Genomic DNA, 19250 nt, shown 5'->3' with positions numbered 1-19250 from the left:
TGATTGGTGGACATGTAAATGAGGAGGTGGGCTTAAAGTCTTCCACTTCTGCTGAGACTATGGCTTGATCATGAGACTTGGCTGCTTCCAGTAATCTGGACAGAGAGGAATCCATCTCTACCCAGACCACTCTGATTGGTTTTCTTTTTCATGAACTGGGTCACCCTAAACTCTAGTGGAGGGGTGCAAGACTTGGGGTTATTCCCTCAGGGCAAGAATTCACTTAGATTTTGTTTACTTTGTAAACAGAAGTAAAGTCTCCTGCTTGGGTGGGGTCCTGTCTAAGATCAAGGAAAATAAACTCTGAAGATTAGGGCAATCTCTTTTTAGCCATGCCCTTCAGAGGCTGACTGACTGATCCCTGAGTGAGGAAATAAAAAGCTTGGATCCAAATTAATAATGGCTTATTAACATAATAGAAAATAATCATTTCTCTCATTCCCCCCTTTGATTCTTTTGAGAGATGCAGTCTCCTCAATGAATCACTAATTGATATCACAAATGCTTCACCAGGGGTTTTTAACTATGGGGTTTATGAAGGGAAACCATGTGAGAGAAGAAGGAGAGAGATTGACCAACATGTTGATGGGATTCATTGGGGGCAGTCTCTTTTGGCTGGTAGACCTTAGAGAAAAGAGGTGCATAGGAAAGAAGTAAATAGTAAAAATGTAAAATTGTCCATTTCATTGGTCCATCATAGGGTCTCATCTCATACAACTGTCTGGTTTCTGAAACATCTCCTGATAATAGTCCTCTGGTCCTCTAGAGAGCTCTCTTCTTAGTCACACTGGAATGGACTCAGAGGAGCTTCTAGTGAAATAAATCTTAATGCAATTTTAAGTTTAATTTGCCAATAACCAGCTCAGGTAGTTGAGACCCAACTCAAACCTTATGTGTCTACTATTAGAAAATCCTGAATCCAATTTTCATATTTGGTGTATATAATTATCTAATCTTATTATTATTTTTAAACAAAAATTTCACCAAAAACCAAATTTTTACTCTAGCTATTTATTTCATTATTTACTCAAGTTATTTTCTTTTAGCTCTTCATTCCCCTCTTAGGAGGATGAGATTCTGCTAAGGATAAGAAGATTACCTCTAATACAAGAATGAATTCATTTAAAAGTTGCCAGAATAATTATAATTGTAGCAAAAGGTTCTGGGATGGAATGTATAAATGCATTGAATAATCAGTTTCAAAATGTGCATATCAAATAGGTTGTTTATGGTCGTATATAGTTTATAGAGGTTGTTTCAGTTAATAACCATATTCAAATGAATAACCCTGAGTAAAAGTGAATATCTCTTTAAGGCAACTTAAGATAGACTACAAGTTACTTTTCTTTTAAGATAACTAATTGTGCTGAAATTCTTTTCACATTCTAACACAGAACAGAAAACAGTTATAGTATTAACTTCACTAAATATCAGATTTACATACTGGTTTCACAAATCTTCACATCATTGCTTAATTATCCGTACACCATTGTGTGCCATTAAAGGGCCTTATTTTATATAGGTATATATAACTAGTAACAGGATGATGACAAGGCCAAAGAGCCATCTGCTTAGTTGTTTAGGATATAGAAAGGACTAAAATTCCAATACCTGCATCTTATTATAGTAGCTCAAGTGTTATTATTAGCCTATTATATTAGCCTGTGAGACAGAAATCTAATATTGTGTTCATACTGATCACATGACATCATTAAAGAAATTTGGCATAAAAGAAGAAGAGGGACATAACTTTACAGTAAGGGAAAATGTTCCCCTAACTTGATGTCAATTCTAGGCAAGAGTCATATAGCCAAATGTATTGAGCCAGGCTTAAATGATGGAATACTTTTCATTTTGCTGGGGAAATCAAGTCAGGAGAATTCTACCTCTGCTCATGCCAAGAGTCTCCTAGCCTTTCCTATGGGAACTCCCCTTCGCAGTTCATCTTAATGTCAACCTCCATAGGGTTATATGAATCATGGCCTAATAACATCTTTTTTTTATTTGGAGAGGGGAGGCAGGGCAATTGGGGTTAAGTGACTTGCCCAAGGTCACACAGCTAGCAAGTGTCAAGTGTCTGAGGTCAGATTTGAACTCAGGTCCTCCTGACTTCAGGGCTGGTGCTCTACTCACTGTGCCACCTAGCTGCCCCCTACTAGCATTTCTTGATGATAATACCTGGCAGTCTCAGAATATTGTCAGTTACAGTCCCATAAGGTCTTAAATAGCAAGTTCCAGTAATCATAACTTTAGGTGGGTTCAGTTGTTGTCCTTTGTTCTCAAAGAGGGTAAAATGACATCGCTATGTTAGAGTCAAGTTACAGTGTGTTCAGCTGTGGCTGATCAGACCAATACAAGCTCAGAATGCTCTACCATAATTTGGGCACAGATAGTCCATGTGAACATTTGGGGTGGATTCTCTAAATTTGTGCATCTCGCATTTCTTTTGAGCTACTTCAATTATGCTTTCCTCATAGAGCACAGCTTCCTTTCTGATGAGGGTGTACCATGCTAGGCAGTGCTGCGCCAAGTGTCTTCCATGTCACACAATTCCAAAGTTCTTAAGAGAGACCTTCAGAGTGTCCTTGTATCTCTTTTTCTGACTACCATGTGAACACTTGCCCTGTGTGAGTTCTCCATACAGTAGTCTTTTTGGCAAGTGTGCATTTGCATTCAAACAACATGGCCAGCCCATTGGAGTTATGCTCTCTGAAGCAGAGTTTGAATGCTTGGCAGTTTAGTTTGAGTAAGGACCTCAGTGTCTGGTACCTTATCCTGCCAAGTGATCTTCAGAATCTTCTTAAGACAATTCACATGGAAACGATTCAGTTTCCTGGCATGGTGCTGGTAGACTCTCCAGGTTTCACAGGCATACAACAATGAGGTCAGCACAGTGGCTCTGTAGACCTTCAGTTTGGTAGTCAGTCTAATACCTCTTCTCTCCCATACTTTCCTTTGGAGCCTCCCAAATACCGAGTTAGCTCTGACAATGTGTGCATCAGCTTCATTATCAATGTGTACATCCCTGAAGAGCATACTGCCAAAGTAAGTGAATTTATCCACAGCATTCAGAACATCTCCATTTGCTCTAACTGACGGTTCCATATATGGATGGGGTGGTGCTGGCTGATGGAGCACCTTCGTTTTCTTGGTGTTAATTGTTAGGCCAAAATTAGCATAAGCAACAGAGAATTGATCCGTACTTTGTTGCATCTCAGCTTCAGAGGCTGTATTGAGTGCACAATCATCTGCAAACAGAAAATCATGCACCAGCCCTCCCTCCACTTTGGTCTTGGCTTGTAGCCTTTTCAGGTTGAAGAATTTACCATCAGTGCAGTAGCTGACCTTGATGCTCTGTTCTTCCTCATTGAAGGTGTTTGACAACATGGCTTCAGTTATTAAGGATCACATATCCTAGCTAACAATTATTGACTACAGTCCAAGACTGAAAACAATAAGAGATTCATCATAAAAAAAAATCACAACTTATCTTACTCCGGTTAGAGATATTTGCTAGAAGCTGGGATGTAACTATAACACATTAATACTAGTCCTAAAATCTACACTACAGGCTCAGAATGACTGTAAGCATCCAAGTATATAAAATCAGGTGGGTAGATTTCTTGTATGGGAAAAGGAATTAAGAGAGTTCAACCTTAGCTCTCCCAAGGTCAAGCTCCCAACTTATTCCCAGGGATAGACATACACAGGCCCTAGATCTCAATGTTACTCCCATCAGAGTCACACCCAGTGGGTGACATTCAGATGTCACCCACTCCTAAAGGTTTTTCTTGAAGCACTCATTTAGGGTTTCAAGGATACAACAAATCTAAGAATGAAGTTCAAAAAGAATATTCCGGATCCCATAAGGTTTCACCTCAAGCAGCAAAGTATCCCTAATCACATTAGGGCTGGACACAATTGTTGTCAATACTCTCAAATTGTTGCTATAAATTAGCTAATAAATAAAACTTTATCAGGCTTTCTATAAAAACATACACACACACAAAAGACTTTTACTTAGCATTCCTTTCTACTAGTATTTGTCTTTGTCAAAAACAGCTTAAAATTTATCCTGATGTAAAAAGGCATTTATTAGAACCTAATGAAGTAATATGATAGCTATAAGTTCACATAGATAGTGAATATATAATTGCAAACCTCCAGACTGAAAAGCAAAAGTAAACCTCTAAGATTGGAGTTTAAGACTAAATTGGTTTAAATGTAACTTCAGTATAGATCATTCCATATATAACTTGATGATTCACAATAGTCTTTTACTATAAATTCTAATTACCACAAATAAATTCTGAATTACCACCCCACTGTAGTCAAAAAACTGTTTGGAATGGGAGAAGGGATTCAGTTTTCTAAATGAAGCAATGCCAAAAATATACCCAATTAAATTGGCCTTATCATAATAACCCCCAATAATTTAATCAATAATCTTACAATTTTCATAAGTGATAGCTAAAGAATTTCAAATGAAACTTCCTCTTAACTATAGGCAAATGCTTCAGAATATAAATAGTTTGCAAACATTTTCTTTCCCTTTAGCAGTTCAGCTCATAATGTAGCAATATCCAGATTAGAAAGAAGTTGTGATCCTAATAGTATATCTGCACAATATCATAAACAATATACTAACAATAAACAGTTAAATAGTCTTTTTTTTAACTATGTAGGCATTAACAGGTTTCACAATATAGATGCACTTAATTTTACATTAACAATACTAAGAAATACGTATAAAGCTTTACCAGTTATTAGGTAACTTAAAGTGTAATGGACTAAAATATTCTAAGATCCTGGCTGAAGGCCTGGTTTTTGGCATAGGGCAAGAAAGACCTAAGGAGTTTGATCTGAAGCTGGCAGGGCATGGTTTAATTTCTCATGGCAAAAACCTTCAGGAGTTTTCACGGAAGGAGTTAATAAAATAATTCTCAATTTAAACAATAAAAGGAAACATTTATGGTCCCATATAATAACTACAGATCGCAATGATTTTTTATCTTAACCAAAATTTATATGGTGTTAGATTTATAATAGAGGCTTCCTATAGACTGTCCTGAAAGGTGGGTAGACATAAAAAACTAGATGCTTATCTAACCTTACTCATAGGAGACTAAAGCCAAAGCCAAAAAACATCACTCTTAGGACAGGGTGATACAATGGTTAGAGACTTTAAAAAAATTGTTTTAGTGGAAATAAAAATCTTTTCCTTTATAATTTCTAGTTCTTAACTAAAATCAAATCACTGTATTTTAACTTGAACATGGGGCTAGATCTTGAAATCTTGAAATATTAATATCCTGCTCAGTTGTCAATCTGCCATAAAAGTAAGCACTTAGCTTTACCTTATTTTTTTTAAATAATATTTTTCTCCAATTATATGATAAAACAATTTTTAACATTTTTGAAGAACTTTTGAGTGCCAAATTCTATCCTTTCCTCCCTCCCTTTCCCTTTCCTTCCTCCTCTCTGAGAAGAAGGAAAGCAATCTGATATAGGTTATACGTGTGCAATCATGTAATACATTTCCATATTAGTCATTTTGTACAAGAAGACTCAAGAAGAAAGAAGGGAAGGAAAGAAGAAAGAAAGGAAGGAATGAGGTGTAAAATAGTATGCTTCAGTCTGTATTCAGGCAATATCAGTTCTTTCTCTGGAGGCAGATAGCATGTTTCATCATGAGTCCTTAAGGATTGTTTTGGATCATTGTATTGCTGAGAATAGCTAAGTCATTCATAGTTCTTTATGGTACAGGTTTGCTGTTACTCTGTATGTCATTCTTTAGGTTCTATTCACTTTGTATCAGTTCATTTCTTTCTAGTTTTTCTTTTTTATCTGAAATCATCCTGCTTTTCATCTCTTATAGCACAATAATATTCCATCACAGTCATGTACCACAACTGTTCAGGTATTCCCCAATTGATAGGCATCCCTTCAATTTCCTATTCTTAGCCGCCACAAGAACCACTATAAATATTTTTGTGTAAGCAGGTCCTTTTTCCTTTTTAAAAAATATCTCTTTGGAATATAAACAAAGCAGTGATATTGCTGGATCAAAGGGTATGCACAATTATATTGCCTTTTGGGTATAGTTCCAGACTGCTCTCCAGAACAGGTTGGATTGGTTTATAATTCCACCAACAATGCAAATTTTCCCACATTCTCTCCAACATTTACTCATTTTCTTTTCTTGTCACATTAGCCAATCTAATAGATGTGAGGTGGTATCTCAGAGTTGTTTTAATTTGCATTTCTCAAATCCGGGGCTTCTTAAACTTTTTCCACTTGTGACTCCTCCAGTGCTTCTTAAACTGCATCAACCTCATGTGGTCAATCAATAGTAATTTAGAGCATTTTTTCATAGGAGTATAGATAACTTTGATTTCTTCATCTTAAAACTACCTGTTGATATCCTTTGACTTTATCAATTGGAGAATGACTTTTTTTAAAAATTTGACTCACTATATATTTGAGAAGTGAGGCCTTTATCAGAGTTACTTGCTGCAACATTTTTTCTCCAATTTTGTTTTCCTTCTAATTTTGGTTGCATTCGTTTTGTTTGTGAAAAACCTTTTTAATTTTATATAATTAGAATTACCTATTTTACATCTCATAATGCTCTTTATCTCTTGTTTAGTCATAAATTCTTTCCTTATCCATAGATCTGACAGGTAAACTATCACCTTTTATGTGTCATGAATCCATTTTGACCTTATCTTGGTATATGGCATGAGATGTTGGTCTATACCTAGTTTCTGCCATAAAGTTTTTTAGTTTTTCCAGCAGTTTTTGTTAAACAATGAGTTTTTGTCCCCAAAACCTTTGGGTTTATGGTAAACTAGATTTCTGTGCTCACTTACTACTGTGTATTTTATACCTAATCTGTTTCATTGATCCACCACTCTGTTTCTTAGCCAGTACCCGATTGTTTTGATAATTACCATTTTATAATACAGTTTGAGATCTGTAAAACTAGACCACTTTCTTTCAATTTTTTTTATCAATTCCCTTGATATTCTTGACTTTTTGTTTTTCCAAATTAATTTTATTATTATTTTTTCTAACTCTAGAATAATTTTTTTGGTCATTTTATTGGTATGGCACTGAATAAATAGATTAACTTAGGTAGAATTGTCATTTTTATTATATTGGTTTGACCTGCTCATAAGCAATTGATATTTTTCTGGTTGTTTAGATCTGATTTTATTTGTGTGAAAAGTGTTTTGTAATTGTGTTCATATAGTTTCTGGGTTTGTCTTGTCAGGTAGACTCCCAAGTATTTTATATTGTCTACAGTTATTTTAAAAGGATTTTCCTTTTCTATCTCTTGCTGCCGGATTTTGTTGGTTTTATAAATGTGTGTGCGTGTGTGTGTGTGTGTGTGTGCATGTGCGTGCATATACACACATGCATATGTAAATGCTGATGATTTATATGGATTCATTTTGTATCCTACAACTTTGTTAAAGTTGTTAATTATTTCAGGTAGTTTTTAGTTGGTTTTTTAGGGTTCTCCAAGTATAGCATCATATCATCTGCAAAGAGTAATAGTTTTGTTTCCTTATTGTCTATTCTGATTCCTTCAATTTCTTTTTCTTCTCTTATTGCTATAGTTCACATTTCCAGTACAATATTGAATAATAGTGGTAACAATAGGCATTCTTTTTGCACCCCTGAGTATATTGCAAAGGCTTCTAACTTATCCCCATTATAGATAATGCTTGCTCCTGATTTTAGATAAATATTATGTCTTTTTAGGTAAGTTTCATTTATTCCTATGCTCTCTAATATTTTTAATAGGAATGGGTATTAAAATTTGTCAAAGGCTTTTTCTGCATCTGTTGAGATAAAACATATGCTTTGTGTTGGGTTTGTTATTGATATGGTCAGTATATGCTGATAATTTTCCTAATATTGAATCAGCCCTGCATTCCAGGTGGAATTTATACCAGGAATTTAAATTTAAAATTTTTGCATAGGGAAATTGGCCTAGAATTTTCCTTCTCTGTTTTGACTCTTCCTGGTTTAGGTATCAGCACGATATTTGTGTCATAAAAGGAATTTGGTAGGATTCCTTCTTTGCCTATTTTCCCTAATAGTTTATATAGTATTGGGATTAATTGTTCTTAAAATGTTTGGTAGAATTTACTTGTGAATCCATCTGACCCTGGACATTTGTGTTAGGAAAATTGATTGATGGCTTGTTCACTTTTTTTTCCAAAAATTTTTACAAAAACTTTCCAAAAATCCTGAAGATTATCGAAGTATTCTATTTCCTCTTCTCATAATCTGAGTAATTTATATTTTGTAGATATTTGTCCACTTCATTTAGATTGTCAAATTTATTGGTATATAATTGGGCAAAATAGCTCCAAGTAACTTTTAATTTCCTCTTCATTGGTGGTGAATTCACTCCTTTCATTTACCTATTTTTTTTTCCATAAAATCAGCTTCTACTTTTATTTATTAGTTCAATGGTTTTTTTATTTTCAGTTATTAATCTCACCTTTGATTTTCAGGATTTCCAATTTGGTGTTTAATTGGATAGTTTTAATTTGTTCTTTTTCTAGTTTTTTTTAGTTGCTTTCCCAATTCATTGATCTGCTCTTTCTCTATTTTTATACATATAAGCATTTAGAGATATAAAGTTTCCCCTAAGTACTGCTTTGGCTGTATCCCATACATTTTGGTATATGTTTTCATTGTTGTCATTCTCATTAATGACTTTATTGATTGTTTCTATGATTTGTTCTTTGACTCACTTATTTTTTATAATTAGATTATTTAGTTTCCAATTAATTTTTAATCTATCTTTCCATTGCCCATTATTGAATGTAATTTTTATTATGCTCTGAAAAGGAGGCATTTAATATTTCTGTTTTCTGAATTTGATCATGTGGTTTTTATGCCCTAATACATGGTCAATTTTTGTGTAGGTGCCATGCTGAGATAAAGGTATATTTCTTTCTTTACATTAAACTATAAGCAGGTCTAGTAAGAGTTTACTTTTTTTTTTAGATTTTTACATTTTAAAGGGTTCCTTGCAGTGCCAACTTCACAGAAAACCATTATTATTATCTCCTATATTTCTAAAGAATTTAAAAAAAAACATATTTACATCAGTCTTTTAACAATTAAATCCATAACCCAAAAGAATTAAGGAAGAGTTCACTTTTTTTAACATTATTTCTAGTACAGTGAACTATCAAATTAATGTTAGGCATTATTTTTACAAATAACGTAACTTGGGCAACTTGGCTTAAAATCATACAGCTAACAAATTTCTTGTTATAATAATAATAATGACAATAATAAAAATAAATTTAACTTAAAATGAGACCAGAATAAATGTAACTATGCTTGGATCTATTTTCTAAATGTTATCATACAGAACCAAGTATTTCACATTATGGGATTCACTATTTCCAGCTAATCCACTGCAAAAGATTTTAAAAGTGACAGTAATCTATCACCAGGTTATCACAGGCACCTTCCTTATCAGATTTCTCCTAATGTTCTATAACTTTATCTATTAACTTTCAAATCAAGCTGCAAATTTTTTTTTCATGATTCAAAAACCCAAACCTTCTTATCTAACTTACATATATTCCCTGAAGCCTTTATTTCTTTTTCCAAATCTGCCAAACCCATTACTCACACTACTCAACTTTCCTTTACTTGCTCAACCATAACCCAGACTTGACAAATTATTGTTAAACTGTTGTCTTAGCACACCCCTGCTTTCCCAAGCTAAAGAGTTAATTTCAACCCGGGGGATTCTCTTCATTAATTTGTCTATCACAATTATAACCTGTTGCTTGATTACCTTTAATTCAGGTGTTCTCTAGGAGATCAAAAGAGCTCTATGGTATTGCCTGTTCCTAGTCTCAGAAGAAGTTTGTAGGACAAATCCTTTTAAAAGAGAAAACCATTAAGATGTTTTTAATGATTACAAAAACTTTTAGGAAGCGTACAGTGGCTTATGTTCATGATGAAACACAAGTGGGATTCTGGCTACTCCCAGTTTTGTTAACAGATTACAAAAGGCTTAGCTGCCCAATTAACAACAGAGATCTGTTATTTTACCTACAGAGATCAACTTATAAAGCAGTTTTCTAAATTAGAAAATACTCTCTTCTTTCTGCTTGCTTATTCTTCACTTTTCAGACTCTGGAGAGAGTTAATAGTTAATAATTCATAAATCAATTGAGTTTCATTTTTCATTTCTTAATCTGAATCTCATATACAGACAGCTTTCACAATGATAATATACATTTTAAACATAAATTGCTGAAATTCCAAAGTGATTGAATTTGAGGTCACTATACTTTGATCAAAGCATGCCTTTAAAGAGTAAAAACTAATTTTTGCTGTTTTAAACACATTGGTCTGATTGGGGTGGGCAATTTGTAGGTAACAGAATCAGAGAGAAGAAAGCAGCTTAAAATCTGGCTAGGAGATCTTGTCCATGATAGTTCACGGGTGGATTTTGGAGATAAGAAGGAAGCAGGAGGTAAACTTACCTACTAGTTGGTGGTTCTTTGAGTTACAACACAATTAATTTCCACATTCAGCTTCAGTTGGTCAGCACTTGTTAAATTTCTACTGGATAACTTATCAATAGAAAAATTAGTTATTCAATTTATAAAATTGGTGAAGGGAACAAGGAGTGAAGGGAATTCCTAGAGAAAGGCTGGGATCTTGGGGTCTGGGAAAAACAAAATCTATCTTTGAGATACGTAGCCCTTACCCCTCCCTCTTCCTGTATTATTCCTCCTTAAGGAGCCCTTAAAGTCATTCCCGTTTTGATTTTGAGTAATGTGACCTTTCCTTCCACAGCAGAAACATTTTTGAAATGCCTGAGGTTGTTTAGATGTAGTTTCCAACGTAACTGTACACCAGCCCCTCTAATGACATATATGACATATGACATATGGCTCCTGAAAGAATCATTTATAGACATAAAGAGCAATTCCCTTAATCTGTTTTGTGGTCATTTCATGTCAACCTGGGCATCTCTTGTGGAAAAATTTTAGTATCTCAGGCAGGGATTGATTAACAGGATGGATACAAATGATCTAAGCATATCTCAGAATAGAGGGTTCTAATATCCCATATAATTTAGCATTTTTGCATAACCTATTGTAAATAGACTATAATCATCAGGATTATTGGGGTCCCATTGTGGAGCTTGTAAAGGCCAATTGGGTATTCTTCTTACTGGGGCTAACCTATTAGCTGCCTTTCTGACTGCTTAGTTCCCATAATTTATAAGAATTCTTAAACTGACCTAAGAATTTTCCTTGCCATCTACAGCTGGATTTGTAGAGCCAAGATATTTTAAGGTAGATTCTGTGTCCTGAGATCTTATCTCAGTAGCTAGAGCTGAAGACAAGTGTCTGCTGTTACTAACCAACCCCCCCCCCCACACCCCGCCTCCATCACCACCACCAAAAAAAAAGAGGCTTGGTTTTTACTTCATGGAAGCACTCAAAAGGAAAATTAGTTCTCTGATTCTACTTTTATATCTGCAAATTTTTATGAATTGGGGGAAAGATCCTCTTCTCTGTCTGTCTTAATTTTGGCCACAATGAAAAGCCAAAGAATTTTTTTTTAAGTTTTCTCTTTATTTTTGCCCTTTAAACTTAACATAACACAACAAAGTGTCTTCAGGCAAAGTCTTACTGATCTGGTTAGTTAAGACTTCACCTTGCTTCTCAGCTCTCTGTCTAGCATACTTGAAGCAAATACTGGCTAATCTTGCAAATCACACTGAGACAAAACACCCCACAAAATATAATACACACAGAGAGAACATGGAGTCTTAGTGACTAGAAATGAATAATTTAGATAAAAATTACTGTTCCTTAGCTTATCTCATTTCTTACTCTGCAAATACCTAAGTATTTCCTCTACTTAAAGAAAACCCTTTACACATACAACTTAATCTGACACTGATATTTCTCCCCAAAGACCTGACAGCAAGAATTGTAACTTTTTGATAGTTTATACTCTCATAGCTATATGTTGGTTTCCTTTTTGAAATCCTAATCCTACAAGAAATTTTTGCAGCACGCTGTTTAGTATAATAGATGGAAATACATGGGCGGATGTTCCCCAAATATCCAGTTTCCCAGGAAGCCCCCCAAAAAATTTTGTGTGCACAAATTATCTCATTTATCTTGTAGCCGACTTGAGAAGATCTCTTTCAATATCTTCCACTGTTGAGAGTAAAAATTAAAAAGCTTAAAATACACATGTATCATATAAACTTACCCAGAGAAGATCTAAGTGCTGGTAATAGGCAGAAAGTCAAATCATAGCCAGAGTCCTAACAATTGTGGACAAATTTCCACGCTCAGTTTCAGTTAGCACTTGTTAAATTTCTGTTTGATAACTCATCCATAGAATGATTAGTTATTCAGTTTATAAAATTGGTGAAGGGAACCCATAGAGAAAGGCTGGGATCTTGGGGTCAGGAAAAAAGAAAATCTGTCTTTGAGATCCACAGCCCTTACCCCTCTCTCTTTCTGTATTATTCCTTCTTAGGGAGCCCTTAAAGCCTTTCCACTTGGGCCCCAAAAGATCCATTTTCTGATTTTTCTGGTAAGAATCTGGGATGCAGAGCTCTAGTCTCTTCTGTGGTCGCCAAACTCTGAGCAATGAAAAATCCTGACAGTTTCTGGATCATTAATAATTTATTAATTAAGCTAGCTAATAATCAATAAACTGACCATCAGTGGTTTCTCGTGATAACCAAAAACACTGAATGGAGACATCGATACCTTAAATATTTTTTGGAAAGGTAATGTCCTTGACAGGAGAAATCAACCCTGATTTTATGGACCTATAGGTGAGGAGGTGCTGCTGAGAATGTGGCTCTATCTTGAGACTCAGCTGCCTCCAGCAATCTGGACAAGAGACTGCATCTCTACTTTGGTTGGTTTTCTTTTTCATGAACTGGGTCACCCTAAACTCTATTGGAGGGGTGCAAGACATGGGATTATTCCCTCAGGGCAAGAATTTACATAGATTAGATTCTGTTTCCACTCCAAACAGAAGTAAGGTCTCTTAGTTGGGTGGGGTCCTGCCCAAGATTGAGGAGCATCTACTCTGAGATTAGGGCAATCCCCTCTATTAGCCATGCCCTTTGGGCTGATTGACCTACCAGGCCTGGTTCCTGAATGAGGAAATAGATCCAAATCAATAATAAATTCTTAATATAATAGAAAATAATAATTTCTCTCAATGTTACAGAGTTTTTAACATAAATGAATGTTGTACTTTGTCAGAGACTTTTTCTGCTGGTTTGGGAATATATTCATTGTTTTCCTAGGGTTAAACCATCCCTGTAGCCCTGGCATGAATCCAACTTGGTCATAAGGAATGATTTCTTAAATAAATCATTGTAGTCTTTTTGAAAGGATTTTGTTTCAAAATTTTAAATTAATATTCATTGCATTTTGTTGTAAGCCAACTGATCACATGACTTTCACATACAGGTATCTCATTTAGAAGAAGTTAGATGATGCAGTGGTTAGAACACTGGGCCTCATGTCAAGAAGACCTGAGTTTAAATGTGGCCTCAGATTCTTACTAGCTCTTTGCCTTAGTTTCCTTTTCTGAAAAATGGGGACATTAATAGCATCTACTTGCAGGGTTGTTGTAGATATCAAATAATATAATAATTGTAAATTACCTAGTATAGAGTATAGCACATAGTAAGCACTATATAAATGTTAGCTATTATTATTACTCTTAGTTAGAGAGTGACTCCTCCTCTCCCCCCATGGGTAAAATGTCTTGGTAAACTGAAGTCATGACACTAGTGAAATCTTGGTGATTTTAGAGCTCAATTCTAGCCATTGAGGATGTGCCTAAATAGCTGACTTTCTGTATCCGTTTCTGCAGTTAGGTTCCCCTGCTAGTTGAGATGGTTCTGAATCTGCCTAATGATGTATGCTGCCAATGGACCTGACTGTGATGGCTTCATTATTTTTGCAGGTCAGCAGGTGTTCCCAGAGACTGCCAGAACTAAGCACTGTTATGATGAAGGAAATCCAGGAAGCTGTGGGGTGTAATCTGGCAGCTCTGGAGCAAGACTGTGGAGTCATGAGCTGGTCCTGTGGGCTGCAGAGACTTGTGTTTAGAAAGACTGGAGAGCCTAGCAGTAGTGGGACCCACCAAGTGACCAAACTAATCCAGGTACTGAGGAGGGAGGAAGCTAGCCTCAAGAAAACATTCAGAAGGTTACAGGAGGAATGTCAACAAGAACTGGCCAGTCTGGCACATGGACTGGAGGGGGTGATCTGGATCCTTCCACCATATCTCAGGCGGTGAAAAGAAGGCCTCATGTATGAAATTTTACTCTTTTCCAGATGTTGTGCCAGTTCATAATCGTGATTGTGGAGGGAAGAATTAAACCCGAAATATGGGCTAGAATTCAGACCAGACCAGTGCTATCTCTAGCCAGTCCCCTATTACTTCTTTTGTAGTTACCTCTGTCTCCTTGTGCTTCCCTCCCAGACCACCTCTTTGTCTACAACTTCCCAAGCAAGTGGTAATCCACCCTCCACTGAAGGATCTCCAGTCTAGGAGTTCTGCATACCCATTACTTCTACCCATTAGTGCTAGTTCTATCCTTTAGGGCCAGACAAATAATTCTAATACTTCATCCCTATGATGGCCCTTTAGGTATTTGTAGACATGATCCTGCTCTCTCTGAGACTTCTTCTCGCTGCTAAGCATACCTAATTCCTTCAATTTATCCTTGTGTATTGGTTTTCAAGAATTGAGTTGCTTCTGCATCCTTGTCACTTTTTGGACTTGCTTCATTTTGTCTACAACATTCCTAAAATCAGAATACTTCCGATGTTGGTTTGACTTGGGCAGAATGTATCAGAACTATGTCCCTTCCTTGCATTATACCTGGCATTTAAGGCCCTCCACAATATAGTTCTAAACTACTTTTCTAGCCTTATTTCATATTACTCCCTTTAATGTAGTTTATGCTGCAGCCAGAAGTTGTCCCCATGTGCAAAGTTTGATTTCTCTTCTCCAGTCCCACCTCATATATTCGCATAAGCTGTTCCCCTATCCCTGGAATGCACTATTTCCTCATCTCCATCTTCAAGAGTCTGATTTTCTTTCAAGGCTCAGCTCAGAACCTCAAAGCTCCCCCTCCTCTAACTAAAGTATTCTCTTTATTTTTAGGGTACCTTTTGGATCTCTCCTTTGTGTCCCCTATCACTTCCTACCTTGTGTTATATCTCTATCTTATCTTTCTATCTCTCTCTTCCTCCCCACCCTCCTGTAGACTGTAAGCTCCTTGAGAGCTCCTTGAGAACAATTACAAAAATTGTAATTTTTAGATTTGCCTTCTCAGTTCCTGAAATGTTTTTGGTACTTAATAAATGTTTGTTGAATTGGATTGATTTCACTTTAATAATTGGTAGACAAATTGAATAGAACAGGATAAAGCATAGGCCCTGGGAAATTCTAAACTAACTACAGTTTGATGTTAATTACAATTTGTTGGGTCCCGTCATTCAGCCAGTTCCAGGGCCACTTAACTATCTTGTCAGGAGATATTAGGATACAACCAGGAAGGGGCCTACTGAGTGCCAGAAATTAGCTTCAGTATATAGGTCAAAGAGGTGTGAGTAGGACATAGTTCAAATTGAATCCAAGGGGTAAACAGAAAACTAGGTCAAGGTTAAAGCTAAGCTTCACAAAAGCAAATAATCCACAGGGAATCATGAACTAATTCTGAGGGCAGAAGGTCCAAGGTTAGTGGGGAGGTACACATGGAGTGTGGTCAGGAAAACATCAGAGACTGGGAGCATGACGTGTGAATACCTGACTGTCTTTCACACCAAGGAATCAGCCAGACAGTATTGCTTGTGTGATTGTGCTCCTGGACTTCATTATCTATCAAAGTTCCTGGCTCACAATAGGCAATAAATACTTGTGATTCATTGATCAAAGCTTCATGCAAGGTATCAGGAGAGATTTTTGTCATATGTATTGCTAAAACCTTAATATAACACATCTATTCCATTCACCTAATCTAGCCATCTATGAGTTTGTCAGGAAATGAAGTTACGTTGGCATATTTTTTTCTTGATAAACCCATGATTTGTAGTGATCACTGTTTCCTTAAATGCTAACAATCCATCCTTTTAGTAATTTATTCTAGAATTTTGCTAGAAATAATAATAGCCATGAGATAGGTAGTGTTATTAACCCTATTTTATAGTCTGAGCCTCAAAGAGGTTAAATTACTTTCTCCTGGTCACATAGCTAGAAGGTATTAGAACCTAAATTCAAATTCAGTTCTCATATCAGGCTCAGTGCTAATTCCACTAAACTATGTTACTTTATAAGACACCAAAGTCAAATTTGCTGACAGTTGGAAGAATTCAATTCCTTTTTTTTTTTCTGAAAATAGAAGCTTCTTTGCCCATCTTTAGTTCTTTAAACCTTCTGTTTTCTACAGCTTTTTAAAGATCATTGAAAATAACCTAATGATAATAATGATAACTAACAAATGACAGAAAACATGATATAGTGAAGAGAGAGTCAGTCTAGCGGTCATTTTACGATATCTTTCCCAGTTCTTTTCACGCCCTGAAAAAAGAGCTTGTTTGAGTCTGATTATTGTACTCATTGAGGTCAGCTAGGCACTCTTAACATCTCTCTTGGAATTCATAGGATTCTAGACCTGGAAAGAAACTTACAGCTCATCTAGTACAGACCACAGTTTTATAGATAAGGAAACTGAGGTCCAAAGAGTAAGTCAGTACAACATTTATTAAGCACCTAAAATGTGCCAGATACTGTTAAGTGTTGGGAATATGTGGTCAGGGAGGAGAGTCAAGTCAAGTCAAATAGGTCCTAAGTAGCAGAACTGTAATGTAGGGTTCATGGGTGAAGTGGGAGAAACATGGTCCTATGACTCTGCTCCCTGACCATGCAGAGACAAGGGGCTCACTAGCAAGTCTACTTATTTTATGAAGGAAATGGAAAAAGAGCCAAAGGTTCCCAAAGAATTCAGGGGAATAATCCACGGCATTAGTGGGGAGGATGCCTAGAATAGACAGATGATTTTTTTTTTCCCCTAGCTCAGTTCAGCCAAGACAAAAGGGCATCTGTCTTCTAGGGATGTAGCTGGGAGGCCTCCCCACCTGCTTGATGTACTGGTGACTCACAGTTTTGCCTTCTCTTCTGTCACACTCACATCAACTCCAGGCAAAGACTGCCCTTCATTCAGATTTGAGACTCCTTGTGTGGAGGAGAGTTTCTCCTCTTAGACTAGAAATGTGGGGCTATGTTTTCTCTTAGTGCACCCTGAGTGTGACTATTTTCTTCACTCTTGTTTTTTTCATTTTCTTCACTCAGTGTTGCAACAATTCAGCTAGCAGCTGTTGTAGGGATGAAAGACCAACACAAGCCCAACAACATGAACGCTGCCAGCACAAGTTCTTTTGATCTTCTTTACTAAGAAAAGTAGTGTTAAGGGGTTAACAATCTTATTTCAATCCAACATATACATATAAACTCACTTAGTTCAAGAGGAAAAGCCAGCAGCCTGAACTTCAAAGCAAATACAAATTGCAAACATACATTATAAACAGACCAAATACAATTCATAGTTAACAAGAAACCATCAACATCTCGGTTGATGAGCCGAGAGGCTCTTAGAGTGGCTGCCCAGAGTCCCATGCCAACACTCCTCCATGAGTGAGAGCCTCAAGCAAATAGCTCTGTTCTGTCTTTTTAAACAGTCTTTGGACGTCATCAGTTGTCATCTGAGTGACCAGAACTTAGGTGCCCAATCTTGACTCTGGTCTTAGCTACTCCCCTTAGGGCCCTGAGGGCTTCACACCTAGTAGATAGGGGTTTGGGCCTGGGGCTTTGTACCTAGTAAGGCTCAATCAAAGACAATTAATTTAGCATTCTAAAGCAGTTAAAAGGTCCCACCTTAATTAATATTACACTCCACCCCTTTCAGGGTCCATGGCCTAACAAAAATCCAAATTAAATGGCCATGGATCCTGGAAAAAATAGAAGTATTATACATTGTGATCCAATCAGTCAGCTAACTAAAACATATTTGCAACAAAACAAAACATCATTCAGTGTCATTCCAAATACTTGTCTATAATACTGTAGAGGACATGAGCAGAGTGTGACCCGAGAGAAAGGGCAAGATGTGCTATTCTCATAAAGGTCATGCTCAAACATTGCTCAAGAAATGTTCTCTGTCTGATCCTGTGACTTGATGTACCTAAAGACAGAGTCCTGAGAAATAAGGAAGTAGCCCAAAGCACACAGAACGTGCAGATGAGAAATAGGGAACAAAGGCCGGAGGCTGTTGGCAGGCTATGTGGTTTTTTGCTATAAAAAGTCTGTATGGTCCTTTGAATAAACGGATTGCTTGCTTGCATCCTGCCTGACCCGTGTCTCAGTTTCACCGTCTCACCAAACCAGCCCCATGGATGCTGGCCACCCACAGCACCTGGCGCCTGAACAAGGAGCGTATGTTTTCCGGACATGGACTAGTCTTTTGGTGAAGAATGGCCCCTTAGGAAGGGAGCTCCAGCTGACAAGGTAAGGGAAGGCTTAGAGAGCTGATTGCTGGTGCGATCAGAAAGTGGAGCTTGACTTTTGCTTTTAAGCAGCAGGAGTTTTTAGTTTCACTTTTGCCTGAGCAGTTCAGCTCAGCAGTAGTCAGGCTTACGCATGGAGTGAAAACTGCCCAAGAATTGTCCTAAACAACCAACATGGGACAGGATTTGCAAAAACAATTAAAGGGCCAGGACCAGGAAGCATACACCAAAGTCCTAAAGCAACTTATGAAGGAAAAAGGGCTCTATTGCACTTCTAAGCAGATAAAAAAATTTTTAGATGTAGAATACATATGTTCCCCATGGTTCATCAAGGAGGGGACCGTAGACCCAAAGAAATGGAAAGTAGCGGGGGAACAGATAAATGAATACTATGCCGCAGTCGGCCCTGACAGTTTCCCGATAGAAGCTTTTTCACTATATAACATCATTAAGATATACTTGATCCCTCCACAAGAACTCAGAGAAACTAGAAGCTTTGAACAGAGTGCCCAAACTGATTTTAAAGATATAAGAGAGGAGATAGAGATAGAGGAGGAAGGAAAGGAACTGGAGAGACCCCTCTACCATTCAGAAGCACACAGTCTTGTGCCCTCCTGCCCCACTTAT

The 19250-nt window shown here is 36.7% G+C and overlaps 1 protein-coding gene across 1 annotated transcript in view; it reads left to right on the top strand.

The window, feature by feature from the left end:
* Positions 1–15426, top strand: part of TEDC1 (tubulin epsilon and delta complex 1) — a 118932-nt gene extending 103506 nt beyond the window's left edge. The window contains exon 9 of the mRNA XM_036753140.1: positions 14017–15426. Coding sequence (XP_036609035.1) covers positions 14017–14352 — 336 coding nt within the window. The 3' untranslated portion in view covers positions 14353–15426. The remainder of the gene's footprint in view (positions 1–14016) is intronic.
* Positions 15427–19250: the final 3824 nt, after the last annotated feature.

The sequence above is a fragment of the Trichosurus vulpecula genome, chromosome 3 (assembly GCF_011100635.1).
Source record: "Trichosurus vulpecula isolate mTriVul1 chromosome 3, mTriVul1.pri, whole genome shotgun sequence".
Lineage (NCBI taxonomy): Eukaryota > Metazoa > Chordata > Mammalia > Diprotodontia > Phalangeridae > Trichosurus > Trichosurus vulpecula.
Note: the sequence above shows the minus strand (reverse complement) of the source record. Positions and strands in the feature narration are given on the sequence as shown.